This window comes from Poecile atricapillus, chromosome 34 (genome assembly GCF_030490865.1).
Source record: "Poecile atricapillus isolate bPoeAtr1 chromosome 34, bPoeAtr1.hap1, whole genome shotgun sequence".
NCBI lineage: Eukaryota > Metazoa > Chordata > Aves > Passeriformes > Paridae > Poecile > Poecile atricapillus.
This window is the reverse complement of record NC_081282.1, coordinates 2,692,836-2,711,465: the sequence shown is the minus strand read 5'-3', so window position 1 is coordinate 2,711,465 and position 18,630 is coordinate 2,692,836. Positions and strand designations below refer to the sequence as shown.

Sequence of the window (18,630 nt, the reverse complement as noted above, 5' to 3'; positions counted from 1 at the left end):
CTTCTGTTTCCAGGGAGGCTCACAGAGACAGATGAAGAAGAGAACTTTTGCCTTTAAATAACTCATCCTTTAAAAATGACATTATGGAGGCTAGCTTTGGAGCAAGCTGTAGGCCCATAGCCTGCCAGCCCTGCCTGAGAAGCTAGCCTGGGAAATTCATGGGAGGATTCAAAACAATCCTCAAAGACAGAAAACAGCCTGCAGGTGCTGTTTTCTGATTCCTGTGTTTTCCTTGCAGGAGAAGGTCAGGGGGTGGTAAACCCCACTGACCAATGATGGTAATGTAGTACTTTACTAACCAATAAGAGTTTCCTTTCTGTACTTTCGACGAACTAGTCTATATAACATGACTGTAACAATAAACTAGAGATTCTCTTCTGTTCTGACTCCTTTGAGAGTCCGTGTCATTCTTCCTGCCGTTCCCAATTAGAATGACATGACACCCCTAGACTCATTGACCCATACACACCTCAGAGTGATGTGAAATGGGAGGAGTGGACTGATGACAGATTTCTGGTCAGCTGGCATCAGAGAAATAGAAAACTATAACAGAAATAGTTTTCTCGTGAAAAACTCCATAGATTAGCAGAAGAAGACTTCTGTTTCTCTACAAAGACTGATGAAAAGACTCCAGCAGGAATTGGGACTGCTTTAAACACCAATTTTCCAAAGTTTTTTGTCTCTATGTTGTCATGTGAACAAGAGAATGGTTGGGTAGTGGGAGATAAAAGGGTTATATCTCACAGCAAGAAATAAGTGAGTTTTCTAGTAATTTTTTAGTTACTGCTTTAAAACCACGACATAACTTTGGTGCGCCGCCCGGGAAAATGAAATTAGCAAATCTAAACCACTACACTTACTCCTGTGTGCCCGTGAGTAACCTTCCACGTGGATGGAGGAGATTGTGTACAGGACAATTGATTCCTGGATTGCCATTTGGCTTCACTGTCACTCAGCTGAACATGGTCCTTATCTAAGAAGGACTTCCAAGAAGTGGGTAGGAATTTTGGCTGTGAGAGGAGCAGAAAGCACATTTTCTACACCAAATTGCCAGCTGATGCAGTCTCCCTGCCAAAATAGTGATTGCCATTCATCTTCCTGGGAAGAATGTGAAGACCCATTCAAAGATGCCAGGTTCAGCTGGCCTTTGGCTTTGTGTGCCTCATTTCACATCTCCAATTTCAAGGGCCACTAAAAGAGGCTCATATTTGCCTTGCTACCCAGAAGTGCTGTAGGTATTTCCAGGAGAAAAAGAAAAAAATCGCTGTCCTGTGGTGTGGTAGAAATCGCAGCACAATTGTGACTCTGTGAGCAAAGCCAGCCAGTGCTTTTTGGCACTGTAAGAGCTGAGAGTGTGGCAGAGCGGTTTTGAGATTCTTTTTAGAGTCCTGAAAACATTGTTCCCAAAACAATCTTTCTTTCTTGTCGTCTGTCCTAAACCGTGGAACAGAGAAAATGGAAAGGAGCAGCCGTTTGTTTAAATTGGCTTTTTTATTTTGAAGTCTTCAAATAGTGTCAGCTTGATGCATGATACTTTAGAAATTGGATGAGTAGCACCTATTTCATCCCAGCAGAGAGGTGGGATTGAAGACTCCCAACAAGAGAAGTACTGGATGTGTAAGAGCCCAGTTTTCCACCCCTCACCCCCTGGTATCTCGCTGGACTATTTGAAGCAGCCTCAGCCAGATACATTAAAATACTGCTCCCAACAACAACAGAATGCAAATGTTCCACCAAATGGGGAAAAATAAGCAAAGTGGGTGGGCGGCAGCCCTTTCTGAAGAGCTCGTGTTGATTTTGCAAAGTCAGATGCAAACAAGTTTTGCCATATTTCTTTCCTAGAAAAATGTAGATATTTGATAGAAATCTATCTCTGAGGCTGCTAAGTTTGGTATGATTTTCGATGTGGGAGGAATAGACCAGGTTGCAGAGAAGCTGTGATTGTCTGACCCTTGGAAGGGTTCAAGGCCAGGTTGGATGGGGCTTGGAGCAAGCTGGTCTAGGGGAAGGTGTCCTGAGGGTGCTGAGAGTTGGAACAAGAGGAGCTTTAAGGTCCCTTCCAAGGCAACACATCCTGGGAGTCCATGAAGAGAAACTTGGACTTTTCCTGAGATGCTGCCTTTGCAAGGGCAAGTCCCAAACACCCCAGGTAGTTTGAAATGCCCTGAGCAGAACCCAGCTGTGCTTTCTCATAGGTTGCCGCGGCGGTGGAGGTGGCAGGGGTGCCGCGACTCCCGGAAAAGCGGTCCGCGGTTGGGCTGCCCGGGGCACAGACACGTTCTCTGCCCGGCGAGTGATTTCAGCTCAGCTCAGCTCAGCGGCAGCGTGCAGGCGACACGGAGGGAGAGAGCAGAGCGCTGTGTGGCGTTCCGCAGAGAACTGGCCTTTATTACAGCCGGGCCCTCGGCGAAGGGAGCCAGTGACAGCAGCTCTCTGGAACAGGGGATAAACTGGGGTATTTATAGGGGAGGAGAGGGGCTGGGGGAACCTGGGATACAGGTATTGGGGTGGGATGGCAGGGGAGAACAGCAATGGAGTGTAACAGTTTAACATAACTAACTCAAAGATTGCTGGGAGTGATACTTTTCTCTCTCTTAGAAAAATGTATCTTGACTCCAAGGGAGGGCCAGGATCTCTGAATTAGCCGGTTTCCTGGCCCCCACAACTCCCCCTTCTTTACTTCTTAAAAAGGCATCTCCCAGAGATTTGGCTAATAACTTCTTAAAACATGAAAACATACATAGGAAAATAATAATAATTAGGAAAACCCAAAAAATGTTTTTGAGGAGGGAGGCAACCCATCCTTTGAGTCCCCAGCTCCCAAAAAGGTCTTCAAACCACTGGGGCTCCTGTTCAGTCTGGAGTTCCTGGACCGCGTGCTGGGGTCTCTGGATGCGGGCGTGGATGCCTTCACTGGGGCAGGCAGGATGACAGAGGGTTGGTGGCGCTGCCCATGGACAAGCACACGTGGTCTTGTTTGAGCGTCTTTGCCAGGGTGATCCACACGTTCTCCTGGGGCTGTGCTACTGGCCAGGCATCCACAGCTGATGTTTTCAGGAGCATCCAGATGGTCAGGAACGTCAGGAACTCAAGGATGGTTTTGCTCTCCATTTTCTATAACAAAGTATAAAAGATTAGCTCTGACATTTTGGGGGGGGGACTATTTTCTTTTTCCCCTTCCTCTCCTGTCTCCCCCCTCTTTCTAAAATAAATAACTATAAGCGAGGTACGGGTATTGGGGATGAGGTGGTTGGTTGCTGGTGGGGTTATTTTGTGCATAGGGGACACATGAGCAGACACCAGCAGCAGCACTGAGGTGCATTTTGGTGTAAAATGGCAATTTGGGTTAGGTAATGAGGGTAAGAAGGGGAAGTTTAATAATTAATATGTAAATTATACAACAAGAGAGAATAAAAAGATGTTCAGCTGAAAACCAAGATGGGTCAGATTTGGGTCTGTGGACCCCTGACACCCAGATCCCTTAATAAAGCACCTGCAAATAATCATTCTGTGGTTATGAGTGTTCCTGAACGCCAACAATTTCATCAGATTTTAGGGAATTTTGAGGGATTTTTCTGGAATTTTGTAGATTTTTGTAGAATTTTGTGGGATTTTGTGGGATTTGGAGGAGTCTTGAAGAATTTTGTGGGATATTTCTGGAATTTGGTGGAAATTGCAGGAGATTTTGTGAGATGTTTCTGGAATTTGGTAGGGTTTTGAGGAGATTTATCAAATTTTGTGGATTTCTCTGGAATTTTGTGGGATTTTTCTGCAATTTTGTGGGATGTTTCTTGAATGTTGTGGGATTTTTTTGGAATGTTGTAGAATTTTCTGCATTTTTGTGAGATTTTGAATAGACTTAAAGAATTTTGAGGGATGTTTCTTATATTTTGTGGAATTTTGTGGAGATTTTGTGAGATGTTTCTAGAATTTGGTAGGGTTTTGAGAAGATTTAGGGAATTTTGTGGGATTTTTCTGGAATTTTGTGGGGCTTTACCAGAACTTTGTGGGTTTTTTTGAAATGTGTGGGATATTTAAGAGATTTGGGAAATTTTGTGGGATTTTTCTTGAATTTTGTGGACAATTGTTGAGATTTTGTGGGATGTTTCTGGGATTTGGTTGGATTTTGAAAAGATTTAAGGAATTTTGTGGGATTCTTCTGGAATGTTGTGAAATGATTTTCGTGAATTTTGTGGATTTTGCTGGAATTTCATGGGATTTTGCTGGAATTTTGTGGGATTTTGAGGAGATTTGAAGGATTTTGAGGGATTTTTCTTAGATTTTGTGGAAATATGTGGCAATTTTGTGGGATCTTTCTGGAATTTGGTTGGTTTTTGAGAAGATTTAGGGAATTTTGTGGAATTTTTCTGCAAATTTGTGGGATTTTTTTAGGGATGTTGTGGAGTTTTCTGAAATTCTGAAGAGACTTGAAGAATTTTGAGGAATTTTTCTTAGATTTTATGGAAATTTGTGGGGATTTTTTGAGATTTTTCTTTCAATTTGTGGGGCATTTAAAGACTTTTGTGGGATGTTTCTGGAATTTTTGTGGCTTTTCAAGAATTTTGTGGGATTTTTCTGGAATTTTGTGGAGATTGGAGGAGAATTTGTGGAATGTTTCCAGAATTTGGTACGGTTTTGAGAATATTTCAGGAATTTTGAGGGATTTTTTAGAATTTTGTGGATTTTTTTAATAATTTTGTGGGATTTTGAGGAGATTTAAGGAATTTTGAGGGATTTTTGTGGGATTTTGTGGGATTTTGAAGAGATTTTATCGGATTTTTTTGAGGTTTATGGGATTTTGTGTATGTTTTGTGGGATTTTGTGGGATTCCCCTGGAATTTAGTAGGAATTTGAGAAAATTTAAAGAATTTTGAGGAATTTTTGTGGAATTTTTTGGGATTCATCTGGAATTTTGTAGGAATTTGAGGAGATGTAAATAATTTTGTGGGATTTTTATTGGATTTTGTGGGATTTTGAGGGATTTTTATGAAAATTCAATAACTTCATGCGATTTTTGTGGAATTTTGTGGGAATTTTGTGGATTTTTTTTAATGGATTTTTTTTAATTTTGTGGGATTATTAAAAATTTAAATAGTTTTGTGGTATTTTTGTGGCATTTTGTTGGTTTTTTCAAGAGATTTAGGGTATTTTTTGGAATTTTTGTAAAATTTTATGGGATTTTGAGGAAATTCTGGGAATTTTGAGGGATTTCTTTAGAATTTTGTGGGATTTTGAGGATTTTTTGTGGGATTTTTGTAAAATTTTGTGCGATTTGTGTGGAATTTGTTGGGATTTTAAGGAGATTTTAAACTTTTTTGAAGCATTGTGGAATTTTGTGGGATTTTGAGGAGGTTTATGCAATTCCATGGAATTTCGTGGGATGTTTCTGGAAATTTGTGGGATGTTTCTTGAATTTTATGGGGTTTTGAGGAGATTTAAATAATTTTGTGGGATTCTTGTGGAATTTTGTAGGATCTTGTGGAGGATTATGGAAGTTTGTAGAAATTTTGTCGACTTCCATGGAAATTTTGTGGAATTTTGTGAGATTCATCTGGAATGTTTCAGGAATTTGAGAAAATTTAAATAATTTTGTGGGATTTTTGTGGGATTTTGTTGGATTTTGAAGAGATTTGGGGAAATACGTGGAATTTTTGTGGGACGTTTCTGGAATTTTGTGGGATGTTTCTGGGATTTTGTGGATTTTGAGGAGATTTACATAGTTTCGTGAGTCTTTGTGGAGATCTATGGAATTTTGTGGAAATTTTGTTTGATTTTTGTCGAATTTTGTGGGATGTTTCTGGAATTTTGTGGATTTTTACTGGAATTTTTTGGGGATTTTTAGGAGATTTAAATAAATTTGTGGGATTTTGTGGAGATTTATGTTGCTATATTGTTGTGGTATTAAAGCAGTAACTAAAAAAATTACTAGATAACTTACTTATTTCTTGCTGTGAGATATGGATAAGAACAAGAGCAAAACAGGCTTAAAACTTAAAAGAAATAAAGTTTATTAAGAAAACTACAAAAATAAGAACACCAGAATAAACCTCCAGAAAACCACTTTATCCCCCACTACCCAACCATTCTCTTGTTCACATGACAATATAGAGACAAAAAAACTTGGAACTTTGGTGCATAAACAGTCCCCAGTTCCTGAAAGAATCTTTTCATCAGTCTTTGTAGAGAAACAGAAGTCTTCTTCTGCTAATCTATGGAGTTTTTCACAAGAAAACTATTTCTGTTATAGTTTTCTATTTCTCTGATGCCAGCTGTCCAGAAATCTGTCATCAGTTCACTTCTCCCATTTCAATCACTCTGAGGTGTGTATGGGCCATGAGTCTAGAGATGTCATTTTTTAAGGATGAGTTATTCAAAGGCAAAAGTTCTCTTCTTCATCTCTGTGAGCTTCCCTGGAAACCGAAGTTTTCTCTTTGCCTCTCCAACGGCCTCAAATCTTCAACTATTACTTCTCCTCTCTGTTCCAGCAACTCGCTGTATCACAATTACTCCACCTCTTGCTCAACATCCACCCTTTGAACAGTCCATTCATCCCAATATACTCTGTCATGAATTAAAGGAGTTTTTTCAGAAAACTATTGTCCATCTCCATAACTTTAACAGAAAAATATTTCAGCTTAATTAAAGCATCTCCTTATTCTCTACCTCTTCTGAAACTTAATTCTTTTCTTTACTGTCTCTGATAGTTTATAAAGTCTCTTTACATGTTGATTACTCCCTTTTTCTCTCTCTGGGTAAAAGGATTGATCTGCAAGTCTCATCTGGGTAATGAAAAGGTTAAAATCTTGCCCAGGCTTTGTAGATGGTTCTGTGATCTCTGCCGGAGCAGCGGCTGGAGTTGTCTGCGATGGAAGATTCTTCATGGCTGCTCTGGAGAGTGTGGTCACTGTCTCAGCCCGCCGCAGGTCAAGAGCTTTTTCTTTCTTTCCTCGGCAGTCTCTGGGGTGAATTCAGTCCCAGCAAAAACTGCAGCCGAGGCAGGGACCGGCCTGGCCCGGCCAGAGCCCGGGGCAAGCCCCGCAGGCCCCATCTCCCGGCCGGGAGCCGCGGCAGGCCCAGCCCAGCCCCTGCCCGGGCCGCATGGGCTGGGCAGGGGACGGGAAGCCAGCTAAAGCTCAGTTACCTTTCACAGCCAGGACACCAAGAGACAAAGAAATTCCCAGCCTTAGGGCTTAAGGTGCTGTTCACAGGTTGATCTCACTTTTCACTGGTTAAAACTGCTGTCAATTCTTAGAAATGGCCAGCTGTTGGCTAGGAGACAAACTCCCATCAGCCTCCAGCAGTTTTAACTTCCTTAGGTGTTTCTCTTTGTTTTCTTCAATGCCAATCTATCACAACACCATAGGGCAGCCTGGGCTGGAGAGGGCACAGGGATGGGCAGCAGCTGAAAGGCCCTGCCAGAGGCAACTTTTGCAGCCCTTTGGCCATGGCTGCTGGACCTGGGCCTGAGGCCAGCAGGGGACAAGTGACCCTGGCAGCCCTGGGGCCTCATTGCCTCCTTGTCCCTGCTCAGCAGCCTGGCAGGGGCCGCCCCATGGTGCTGCCCTTGGCATTGCACATCCCCACATGCCAGTGGCCCGGGAAGAGCCCTGAGCAATGAGGGAGGGACAGCATCTGCCTTGCCAGGGGCTGGGGCTCAGCCCTTGGCCCTTGGCATTCCTGAAACACATCCAGCTTTGCTCAGCACCACAGACACCTTTCCCCTGCTTGTCCCCAGCTGCCATCAGGGCCTCCAGTGTTCTGCTCTGCCTGCAACCTGGGGACGCTTTCTCACTCGTGTCTCTCATTTCAACTACAAGAAACTTCAGTGTTTCCATCTGACTTGGAGCTCTTGAGAAGTTTCTGGAGCACACTCGGAGGGACTGAGTGTGATGCAAAGAGCCCCAAAGGCCCGAGAGGGTGATGAAAGTGCTGGTGCTGTGTCTGTGCTGCTGAGCTGGGCCGGGCTCCTGGCCCAGAGGCAGCTCCTGGCAAGGGCAGCGCTGCAGAGAGACAGCTCTGGCCAGGAGCAGCTCCTGAGCACAGCCCAGCAGGGCTGGGGCCCTGCCAGGGCAGCTCAGGGACACGAGCAGGCCCAGACAGAGCTCCCAGGGGCTCAGCACTGGCAGGGGCTGTGCGATGTCCCAGAGGGGGCTGTGTCACAGCGGCACCTCTGGGGCTGTGTCCCGGAGCCCCAGAGCAGCTGGGATGTCAGAAAGGGGCTGTGTGACAGCTCAGAGTGGGTTGTGTGAGGTCACAGATGGGGCTGGGACATCCCAGAGTTTGTTGTGTGAGGTCACTGAGCAGCTACAGCATCATAGAGGGGATTCTGTGACATCACAGAGCAGTCTGGGACATCACAGAGAGGACTGGGACATTAGACATTAGATATATGACATCACAGAGCAGGCTGTGACACCATGGCATGGCTGTATGACATCACAGACCTGGCTGTGAGATCAAAGTGTGTTCTGTGACATCACAGGGTGTCTGTATGACATCACAAAGAGGGCTGAGTGACATCACTGATGGGGTTGTGACAGCACAGAGCTGGCTGTGACATCCCAGAGGAGGGTGTCAGGCCATAGAGCACACTCTGCCATCATACAGGGTGGCTCTGTGACATCAGAGAGTGGTTTGTGACATCAGATTATGGCTGTGTAACATCATAGAGCAGGCTGTAACATCACAGTAGACTGTGACAATATCTGCTGTCTTTGTGACATCACAGTCTTCTGTGACATCACAGCACAGCTGTATGACATCACAGGATGACATACCAGAGTTGGCTCTGTGACATCACAAGGGCTGCCCAGAGTGGGCTGTGACATCACAGGTTGCTGTGTGACATCACAGGTATCTGAGTGACATCACAGGAGCAGTGTGACATCACAGGTGTCTGTGTGACATCACAGGTGTCTGTGTGACATCCCAGGGGACAATGTGAGGTCACTGGGGAGGTCACACCACCCCAGCCCCCCTCACAGTTCCCCCCAGAGAAGTCCAACGCTGCTCCTGCACAGCGGGGTCCCCTGTCCCCCCGGGTTCCCCCACCCCCGGTGCCGCAGCCTCCCCCAGAGGATGTTCCATCAGATCGACCCCAGAGCCTGACACAGGGACGGGGCTGGGGCTGTGGGGGTGGGACAGGGGGACAGGGACCCCCCGGCAGCATCCCTGTGTCCCCCAGGGCCAGAGCCTGGGCCAGGGCTCCTTCACCCTGTCACCAACGAGGGCTTGAGAGCAATTGAAAAATCCCCAGCAAGGGAGCAGCAAAAACCAGATTTAATATTAAGTGACAGCAGCACAAAGTTCCTTGGCAAGAGTCACTCTGCTCCTGACTGGACACTTCAGGCACAGCAAGGAAACAAAGGAACAACAAAACCAAACAAAATTCAGGCAATCCAACCAGAAATGAACCCAGAACTGTCCCTGTGTGTGTGTGTGTGTGTGTGTGTGTGTGTGGGTGACAAGAGGACAGTGAGGGCAAGGATAAAAGGAATACGGCCTAAAAGCTTAACAGAGCTCAAACTTAACAGGACTTAACCTATACCTTAACCTTAATTGATACCTTCAACTTCACAATTTAACAAAAGATCAGCACTTTACAGTATTTATACTAACTTATAACCTATGACTTCACGATTTAGCACCGGAAAAACACTTAACGTTATTAAACATAACTTATAACTTCTATTAAATGTAACAACAGAACAAGAGGACCATTCTTAGCAGCATTTAACTTAGTTTATACCTCGTGACTTACCCTCACTCACAGGCCTGACTGACTCAGATCTCCAGGGCACTCCAGCCCCTCTGAGAGCTGCATTTCTGCCACATTTGCCAGGGCACAGCGCTGGTGTGTGCACACAGACACAAAGAGGCAGTGCAAGGCAGCTGTGAGAAATTCCCCTGCAGGGCAGGGAAATGCTCCCTGTGGATGCTTTGGCATCTCCCCAGCGGGCGAGGGGCTGAGCCTGGAGGAGTGCGGGGATCGGCCCAGGCTCCGTCGTTGTTCGGGGATGCCCTGAGTGCAGCAAACGGGAGAGTTCCCGGCTCGCAGAGGCCCCACTCCGAGGGAGGTGGCTGGGCCAGGAGAGCTGCAAGGGGCTCCTTTTGGAGCGCTGTTTGTAGGGCCCCAAGAGAGGGGCTTCAGGCACAGCAATGTTTCATCCTGGCCGCACTTGGCATCAACAGCTTTCTTTGCAAGGCTGAGAACAGGGATGTTGTGCCACGGAGGGAACAGAAACAGTTCCCAGGGCTGCTCCTGAAGCAAGCAGGAGCTGGTTGGCAGCAGCAGTGCCTGGGAGCAGACAGTGTTTCTGATGAGCTGCACAGGAGCTGAGCCCAGGGGCTGTTGGCCAAGGCCCAGGCCCAGGCCCAAGGAGCATTTCTCAGCTGGCAGGGCGGCCTGAGAAGGGGAGGGGGGAATGCACCAGCACAGGGCCCATGGAACCAAGGGACCATTGTGACACTGTGGGGCACCATGGAATCATGGAGACCACTGTGACATTGCTGGGACTCATGGAACCATGGAGAGACCATTAATTCACTTCACAGCCTCAAGGAACCAAGGGGCCATTGTGACACTGTGAGGCCACATGGAACCAGTGAGTCCTGCACGCTCACCCAGGCTGAGATGGACACTGCTGGTTTCTCTGGCAGGCTCTCTGAGCCCAGCCCAGCTCCCTCCAAGCTGTCCCAGCTGCCCTGAGCTCTCGGCAGCAGCCAGGGCCTCTCCCCAGCACAGCCCAGCCGGCTCTGGCCCCACAGCTCTGCTCAGGGCAGGCTGCTCTGGGCACTGCCCCACGGCCTCAGCCCCTCTGCAGGGCACAGCAGCAGCTGCAGCTCAGAGAGGCCTCAGCCCCAGCCATGGGGGAAGGTGCTTGGCCAAGGGAAAAGGAGGCTCCCTGGGTGCCCTGCTCTCCTCTCCCTGAGGTGCTGAGAGCTCTTCAGCCCCTCTTGCCATCCCATCTGCCCAGGCCAGCACCACAGCCCCGGCCTTGGGGCCCTCAAGAGCTGCTCCTGCTCCAGGCCCAGGGCCCATCCCAAAGCTGGGATAGCCAGAAATCTGTGCCCAATTCTGTTCATTCCTGTTGTGATGATGAGGGATCCTCAGCCACTTGGAGGTTGTTGATCAATTTTACTATTCCAGAGGCCACCTCTTTCTTGGGCTCATGGAATCAAGAGGCCCCTGTGACACTGCAGGGCCTTGTGGAACCATGCAGAGCATTGCAACAGAGCAGGACCTCGTGTCATGGTGGGGCCATTGGGACACTGCAGGGCTCCATGGAACCAAGGGGCCAGTGTTACACCTCAGGGACTCATGGAATGAAGGAAACATGTTTGACACCATGGTGCCCTTGGGACCAAGAGGCCCAGTGGTGACAGTGTGGAACCAAGGAGAGCATTGCTGCACTGTGAGACCTCATGGAACCAAGGATCCACTGGGACACTGCGGGGCCTTGGGGGACCAAGGCACCATTGTGACACTGCGGGGCCCAAGGATCCAAGGGATTTTGTGACACCAAAGGGTCCCATGGAACCAAAGGGACATTGTGACCCTGGGAGGCCTCATGGAATCATGGAGACCATTGTGACACTCCAGGGCCCCATGGAACCGTGGTGACACCAAGTTGGCTGGGAGTGTTGATGTGCTGCAGGGTAGGAGGGCTCTGCACAGGGACCTGGACAGGCTGGATCCAGCGCCCAAACCCAACAAGGTGAGGTTTAACAAGTCCAAGTGCCAGGTCCTGCACTTTGGCCACAACAACCCCTGCAGTGCTCCAGGCTGGGGACAGAGTGGCTGGACAGCAGCCAGGCAGAAAGGGACCTGGGGTACTGATGGACAGCACGCTGGACATAAGCCAGCAGTGTGCCCAGGTGGCCAAGGAGGTCAATGGCCCCTGGCCTGGATCAGGAATGGTGTAGCCAGCAGGAGCAGAGCTTCAGTGCCACCCCTGACTTGTCCCCAGCTCTGCACACAGACACTGCTGCTGCAGCTCCAGAGAAGGGAACAAAAGGGAGATCTCTGGAGAAAACTTTGCTGGGAGACCCTTTAGTTCCTTTAAAGCCACCAAGAGCGCAGCCCCTCATTGACACAGTGTGTGGGCACAGGGAAGGTGGAGAGAAACAAAATGAGAAATGGCACAAACAATGACATTTCTTTGTGGACAAGATTAAAAAGGGAAAAGAAAGAAAACCTCCAAAATGAACCGAACAAGAACTATCAAAGATGACTTTTATTACAAGTGATTTGCAGAAACTGGCCAGCAGTTTAATGTTTTTGAAATTTTCTGGTCATCAGGGTCCACACTGCAGCCTTGAGCTCCTGGTTCCTCAGGCTGTAGATGAGGGGGTTCAGGGCTGGGGCCACCACTGAGTACAGAACTGACAGTGCCAGATCCAGGGATGGGGAGGAGATGGAGGGGGGCTTCAGGTAGGCAAATGTGCCAGTGCTGAGGAACAGAGACACCACAGCCAGGTGAGGGAGGCAGGTGGAAAAGGCTTTGTGCCATCCCTGCTCAGAGGGGATCCTCAGCACAGCCCTGAAGATCTGCACATAGGAGAAAACAATGAACACAAAACAGCCAAGTGCTAAACAGACACTAACTGCAAGAAGCCAAATTTCCCTGAGGTTTGAGTGTGAACAGGAGAGCTTGAGGATGTGTGGGATTTCACAGAAGAACTGGCCCAGGGCATTGCCCTGGCACAGGGGCAGGGAAAATGTATTGGCTGTGTGCAGCAGTGAATAGAGAAAGCCACTGGCCCAGGCAGCTGCTGCCATGTGGGCACAAGCTCTGCTGCCCAGGAGGGTCTCGTAGTGCAGGGGTTTGCAGATGGACACGTAGCGGTCATAACACATGATGGTCAGGAGGAAATATTCTGATCCAAAGAAGAACATAAAGAAAAAGAGCTGTGCAGCACATCCTGCATAGGAGATGTCTCTGGTGTCCCAGAGGGAATTGTGCATGGCTTTGGGCACAGTGGTGCAGATGGAGCCCAGGTCACTGAGGGCCAGGTTGAGCAGGAAGAAGAACATGGGGCTGTGCAGGTGGTGGCTGCAGGCTATGGCACTGATGATGAGGATGTTGCCCAGGAGGGCAGCCAGGGAGATGCCCAGGAAGAGGCAGAAGTGCAGGAGCTGCAGCTGCCGCGTGTCTGCCAATGCCAGCAGCAGGAAGTGGCTGATGGAGCTGCTGTTGGACATTTGCTGTGGCTGCACATGGGAACCTGTTCATGAAGAAAAAGAACAGTGACAAGTCAGGAGAGGCTGGGACTCACCTTTGTTCCTGCTCTGGGAAAACCTTCACCCAGGTCCCTGCCTGAGCTCCAGCTGTGCTGGGTGTGCCAGGAGCAGCCAGGCCTGTGCCTGGGGGCTCTCCAGGAGCCACCCCTGCCCTGCTGCCCTGGGTTTGTGGCCATGTGGCAGAGGGACAAGGCTGGAAATTCAGGATATGTCAGGGGAATCACTCCTAATGCAGAAGGGCTTGGTAGCATCTGCACACACAATTCTAAAGTAAGGCAGGAGATGGTTTTAGGAATTTTTCTCCTGCCCACACATCATTCCTGGTTCTCTGAGGTCAGAAATCCCCAGCTTTTCTGCTGCACTCAGAGTTTGCCATTGAGAGATGTGAGAGGCAAAGGATTCCCTGTGGCTTAGGGAAGGGGAGGGGCTGGATGGGCTTGTTCCCAACTGCCCTGGGTTTGTACCTTTGGCTGGAATCAGAGCACAATCACACTCCTGTGTCACCCTGGTATAAACCAGACCCTGCCCAGAGCAGAGGGATCCCTGAATGTCTCACCCTCTCTAAAGGTCTCTGGGCAAGGTCTCAGCACCCTCCTCTGCCAAGGACACTCACGGCTCCCTTGGCAAAGCCAACAGCATTTCCTCAGCTGTGGCATCTCTGCCCTTCCCCGTGGGACATTCAGGGAACTCCAAGAGGCTCTGGCACAGATTTGCAGCCAGGAGGGCAGCTCAGAGCTTGGAAGGACACAGCAAGGAGATCCCCAGGTGTGCCCATGATGGGATCTCAGGGAGGGGGCTCAGCTCATTCCCCTTTCCCATGGACTGCTTTGCCCACAGCCCCACAGGTCACAGGGAAGCTGGGACACCCCATTCCCATGGACACACCTGCCTGGCAGCAATCCCAAGGGCAGGGCCTGACTCAGCTGCTGCAGATGCCAGAGGCTCCCTGAGAGCCCCAGGTAACAATGACAATAGCAGAGCAGTGCATTCAGGCCATTTAGGAGGCTCCCAGCAGAGAGACTGAGCACCCAAAGTTACAATTCTGGCATCTCTGTAAATGTTCCAACATTACTTTGCTGATCCTGGTGTGTCCCTTTCAACTCAGAATGTTCTGTGATTCTGGGATTACAATTCCTCTTCTGCTTCTCTCATCACTCTGTTGTCTATAATCAAAAGAGAAAAAAAAAAAAAAACCAAAAACCTTTTGCAACAGTGATAGAACAGTAAAGTAAAGTAAAAACCAGCTTTATTGGAAGCTTCCAGGTGTCCCAGTGGGGATGTGGCACACCCAGCCCCTTATTTCAACAATTTATGAAGGTTGATTAATTAGGGTATTTAACAGAAACATTCAATAGGAGATTCATTGCCCCAGTTACACACCCCTGATTCAACCCACTGGAGTAGGTCCAAGGGTTTCTTTGCCCCACTTTTTGTTATGACTGCTCACATTCTGGTTAAAAACCAAAATGTTCTTCTTGTAGCTCCTCTTTCTGATTATAAGACTATATAGTATTTCAGAAATCTATTTAGAGGGTCAGTTTATTGTTCTAAAATCTAAGAGAAAGGTTAGGAAATGTACTAGAGCTAAATCAGGATAATAGTTATAGAAGTATATAATAGTAGTTCAACAGAGTTACTTAAGGATCATGATTTTATAACTATATAATAATAGTTGACAGATCTAAAATATATTAAAAATATATAAAAAGTAAAAATCCTTTTGTCATCATTGCAACTTTCCCACCCTGCTTAAAGAAAGAAATTGAAAACAGTCTCAGGAAATCTCCTGATCTTTACAGCAATCCCAGTCTCACCTTCCTTTGGGAAGTGTCCTCCGGAGCTGTGTCCAGGCAGGTCTGGAGCTGGGAGCAGCCCTGCCCCACACAGCCCCTCTCAGCAGCAGCCCCTGCCCTGCTCAGGGTGGCTCCTTCCCCCCACAGCTTCTCCCCAGCGCTGGGAGCAGCTCCCCGGGCCGGCTGAGAGCTGTCCCTGGCAGGCAGCAGAGTCCCTGCCCCAGCACAGCGCCCTGGGCTGCAGGACCCTGCTCTGCAGGACAGCCCTGGGCACCCCTGGCTGCTCTACACAAGGGACAGGCAGAGAATGTACTCACAGAGTCTGTAGGCACTGGCATGTTCCAGCTTTAGGAGATACCTGCAGGAGCTGCAGCTGCATTGTCCTGCAGCCAGAGGCTTCCTGTGTCAGGGGCTGGCAGTGATTCTGCCCCAGGCACTTCTCAGCACCTTCCCAGCCCTGACTGATTGAAGCTCTCTGTGCCTCTGGGCTGTGCCCAGGGTGGCTGCAGGCAGTGCCCCAGCCCTGCTGGGCTGGCAGAAGAGCTGCTCAGCAAGAGAAATGTGCTTTTGAAGCTCTTCTTGGTTTCCAGGAGCTGCCTCTGTGCCAGGAGCCTGGCCCAGCTGAGCAGCACAGACACAGCAGCAGGACTTTAATGAGCCTCTTGGGGCTTTGTGCTGAGGCCCTGAACATCAGTCCCTGAGAGGGAGGGGAAGAAACCTCTCAAGAACTCCAAGTCAGAATGGAAATCCAAAGTTTCTTTTACTTTTAATGGGTCCCACTGAGAGACATGACTGAGAAAGTGTCCCCAGGCCCCAGGCAGAGCAGAGAACTGCAGGCACTGATGACAGGTGGGGACAAAGAGAAGCCAAGTCTTGGTGCCCTGGGCCACAGCAGCCTCTGTGCCACCAAGGGCTGTGAGGAGACACCTTGTCCTGAGGCCCTGGGGCCTCCTGGCACAGCCCCAGCAAGGCTGGCCACTGTCACCCCCTTGGCCTGCCCTCAGCATCCCCCCTAGCCCACATGCCAGTGGCCTCAGGGATCTGCTGGAAGGAGTCCCTGGGGAGCCTTGCTCAGGAATGGCCCTGGGGGCCTCCTTCATGCTCCCAGCAACTGCAGCTTCTTCAAAGGACTTTGGCTTTTGTCTTGGAGTCTTTGAGAGTTTGTGCAATCCTGGCCTCCAATGATCTGCTGTAATTAGTCCCTTGAGAGGCTTTGTCAGTAACAACACTCAGTGGGGCTCATTAATGCTTCAAGGCACTTCAGGTTCTTAAGTACTTTCCTTTTTCCTTCCCACACTGAGTCTCTGAGAAGTTTGTGCCATCATGGCCCCAATTATCTGCTTTAATGAGTCCCTTGGGAGCTTTGCATTGACACTCAGTGGGGCTCATCAATACTTTGAGCTACTCAGGGCTTTTTCAGCTACTTTGGATTTTCCTTTCCACACTGAGTCTCTGAGAGGTTTCTGTGCAATCCTGGCCTCCAGTTCTCTCCTCCAAGGAGTCCATGAGGAGCCTGTGTTGGGGATGGACCTCAGTGGCACCCATTAATGCTTGGTGAAACTTTGGGTGTTTCCTCTGACTTTGGCTCCTGGAAAGGTTTGTGCAATAATCTCCTCTCAGGCCCTGAGGTTCCAGGGCTCATCTCCAAATGCACCACGGGGCTCATTAGGATCAAGCAAGTCCCAACAAACCATGGCTGTGCCTTGATTTCCCTCTGGTCTGGTGCAATTCTTAGGAAAATTCCCTGCAGTAGTTATGGAGAAATACTTCAAAGAGCTTCTAAGAAATATGTATTCCTATTTTAAAGGGTGTCTTTTATTCCTGTTCTCTTTAGAGCACAGGTGATTGCAGCATTCAGTGATCAATATTGATCCAGGGTCTCTCCTAAGGAGGTCTGGCCAGGTCAGAGAAGCTGTGCTTTGAGGTCTGACCCAGTGTGGACAACCTTGCTCCACCTTCCCCAGCCCCATCCTGTCTCTCCTCACTCCCCTGGGACCTGCTTTGCTCAGAGAACTGGCTGCACTCAGGCAAAGAGGGGTTTTCTTCTTTTATTTTAGCCATCTAAAACTGCTGAGTTTCCCCATGGCAAACAGACACCCTCCTCAGGTGTGTGCCAGCCCAAGGTGCCACCAAGGAGGTTCCCCTTCTCCAAGGCAGAACCAGGCAAGGAATGTTTCAGACACACAGGGAGTTCTGCAATAAACACAAACCCAGAGTTGGCTGAAGGCAGAATTCGAGCAGCTGCTGAAGGACAGACAAGCTTTGAACTCCTTGCAGCTGAAAGCACCAAGTGGGTGGTTGGGAGGTGTGTGAGTGAGCCAAGAGTGAGGGAAGGGAAATGCAGAGAGCCCTGGAAGTGCTTCTGTGCAGCCAGGCTGTGGGGAAGGGCACTGCAGAGCTGCCCTGGGCCAGCTGTGAGGGTGGATTATCATCCCAACCTGCCCTGGGCCATTGCAAGGGGCTGTTGCCATGGACACTGCACTGACCCCACTGTGCCAGCCCTTTGCTCAGGGCTGCTGTCACTGCCCAGAGCCAGAGGGGATCCCTTGCTGGGGGCTTGTGCCACGGCCACCTGCCCTGTGCCGCGCTGGCTGCTCAGGCGTCGTGGAACCAGCAGCAAACGCCACTGCCAGGGCCAAAGGTCAGCTCAGCCAGACACAAAGGGTCAGTGCTGCCACCTGTTTCCATGGCAACCCTCCCTGGGACACCACACCTGGGTCACCTGTCCTGGCAATTGCCATGGAAACCCGGCTCATTGGAAATGCAACGGTGGACAAAGGTTTTAGTGGGGCCTGACACAACAGGACAAAGGGTGGTTGTTGCAGTGTGTTTCTTGTTCATGGTCTGTTCTGTTATTGCCCAAGTTGAAGGTTTGGTCCAAATGAGACCCTCACACATCACTTGGTCAATTTACCCTGAGTCGCCTGTAAATTCTACCTTAGACCCACTGCATGCTTGGAATTCCACTTCAGAAATCCCCTCAATTTCGAAGTTTGATTAATCCATGTGACCCAGTTTCACCCCATACCTCCCTCATTGGATGATGATTTTGTGAACCCTGCCTTTTACCCTCCCCAGGATATCTCTGATTAGCTGATGCTTTGTACCCTCCCTTTGAACCGCCTCCCTATTTCAGCATTTTCTGTCTTTGGCCCCCAAGATTCCCCAAAGCAATAAATCCTCTGTTATCCCATGCAAAAGACCTCCCTCTTGTCCTTGTCTCCTCAGAGCACAGACTGACAGCCAAAAGCCACAGAGCGAGTGCTCCAGTCACACCTGGGGTCATCCTGCTCCTGGGCTGTGACCCACTCCTGGTGCGGCCCAGAGTGACAGAGCCAGATCAGCTCCAGCCCAATGTGTTACAGAGTGACTCTTGCCAAGGAACTTTGTGCTGCTGTCACTTCATATTAAATCTGGTTTTTGCTGCTCCCTTGCTGGGGATTTTTCAAGCGCTCTCAAGCCCTCGTTGGTGACAGGGTGAAGGAGCCCTGGCCCAGGCTCTGGCCCTGGGGGACACAGGGATGCTGCCGGGGGGTCCCTGTCCCCCTGTCCCACCCCCACGGCCCCAGCCCCGTCCCTGTGTCAGGCTCTGGG

General features: G+C 49.2%; 1 protein-coding gene across 1 annotated transcript; it reads right to left on the bottom strand.

Moving 5' to 3' along the window:
• Positions 1-12,271: 12,271 nt before the first annotated feature.
• On the bottom strand, positions 12,272-13,204 carry LOC131590686 (olfactory receptor 14J1-like). Its single transcript, XM_058860950.1, has one exon. It carries the CDS (start codon positions 13,202-13,204, stop codon positions 12,272-12,274), a length of 933 nt encoding a protein of 310 aa, XP_058716933.1.
• Between the last annotated feature and the right edge of the window lie 5,426 nt (positions 13,205-18,630).

Coding starts and splice junctions, on each gene's coding strand:
- LOC131590686 (XM_058860950.1), bottom strand. CDS start 13,204: ATGTCCAACAGCAGCTCCATCAGCCACTTCCTGCTGCTGGCATTGGCA.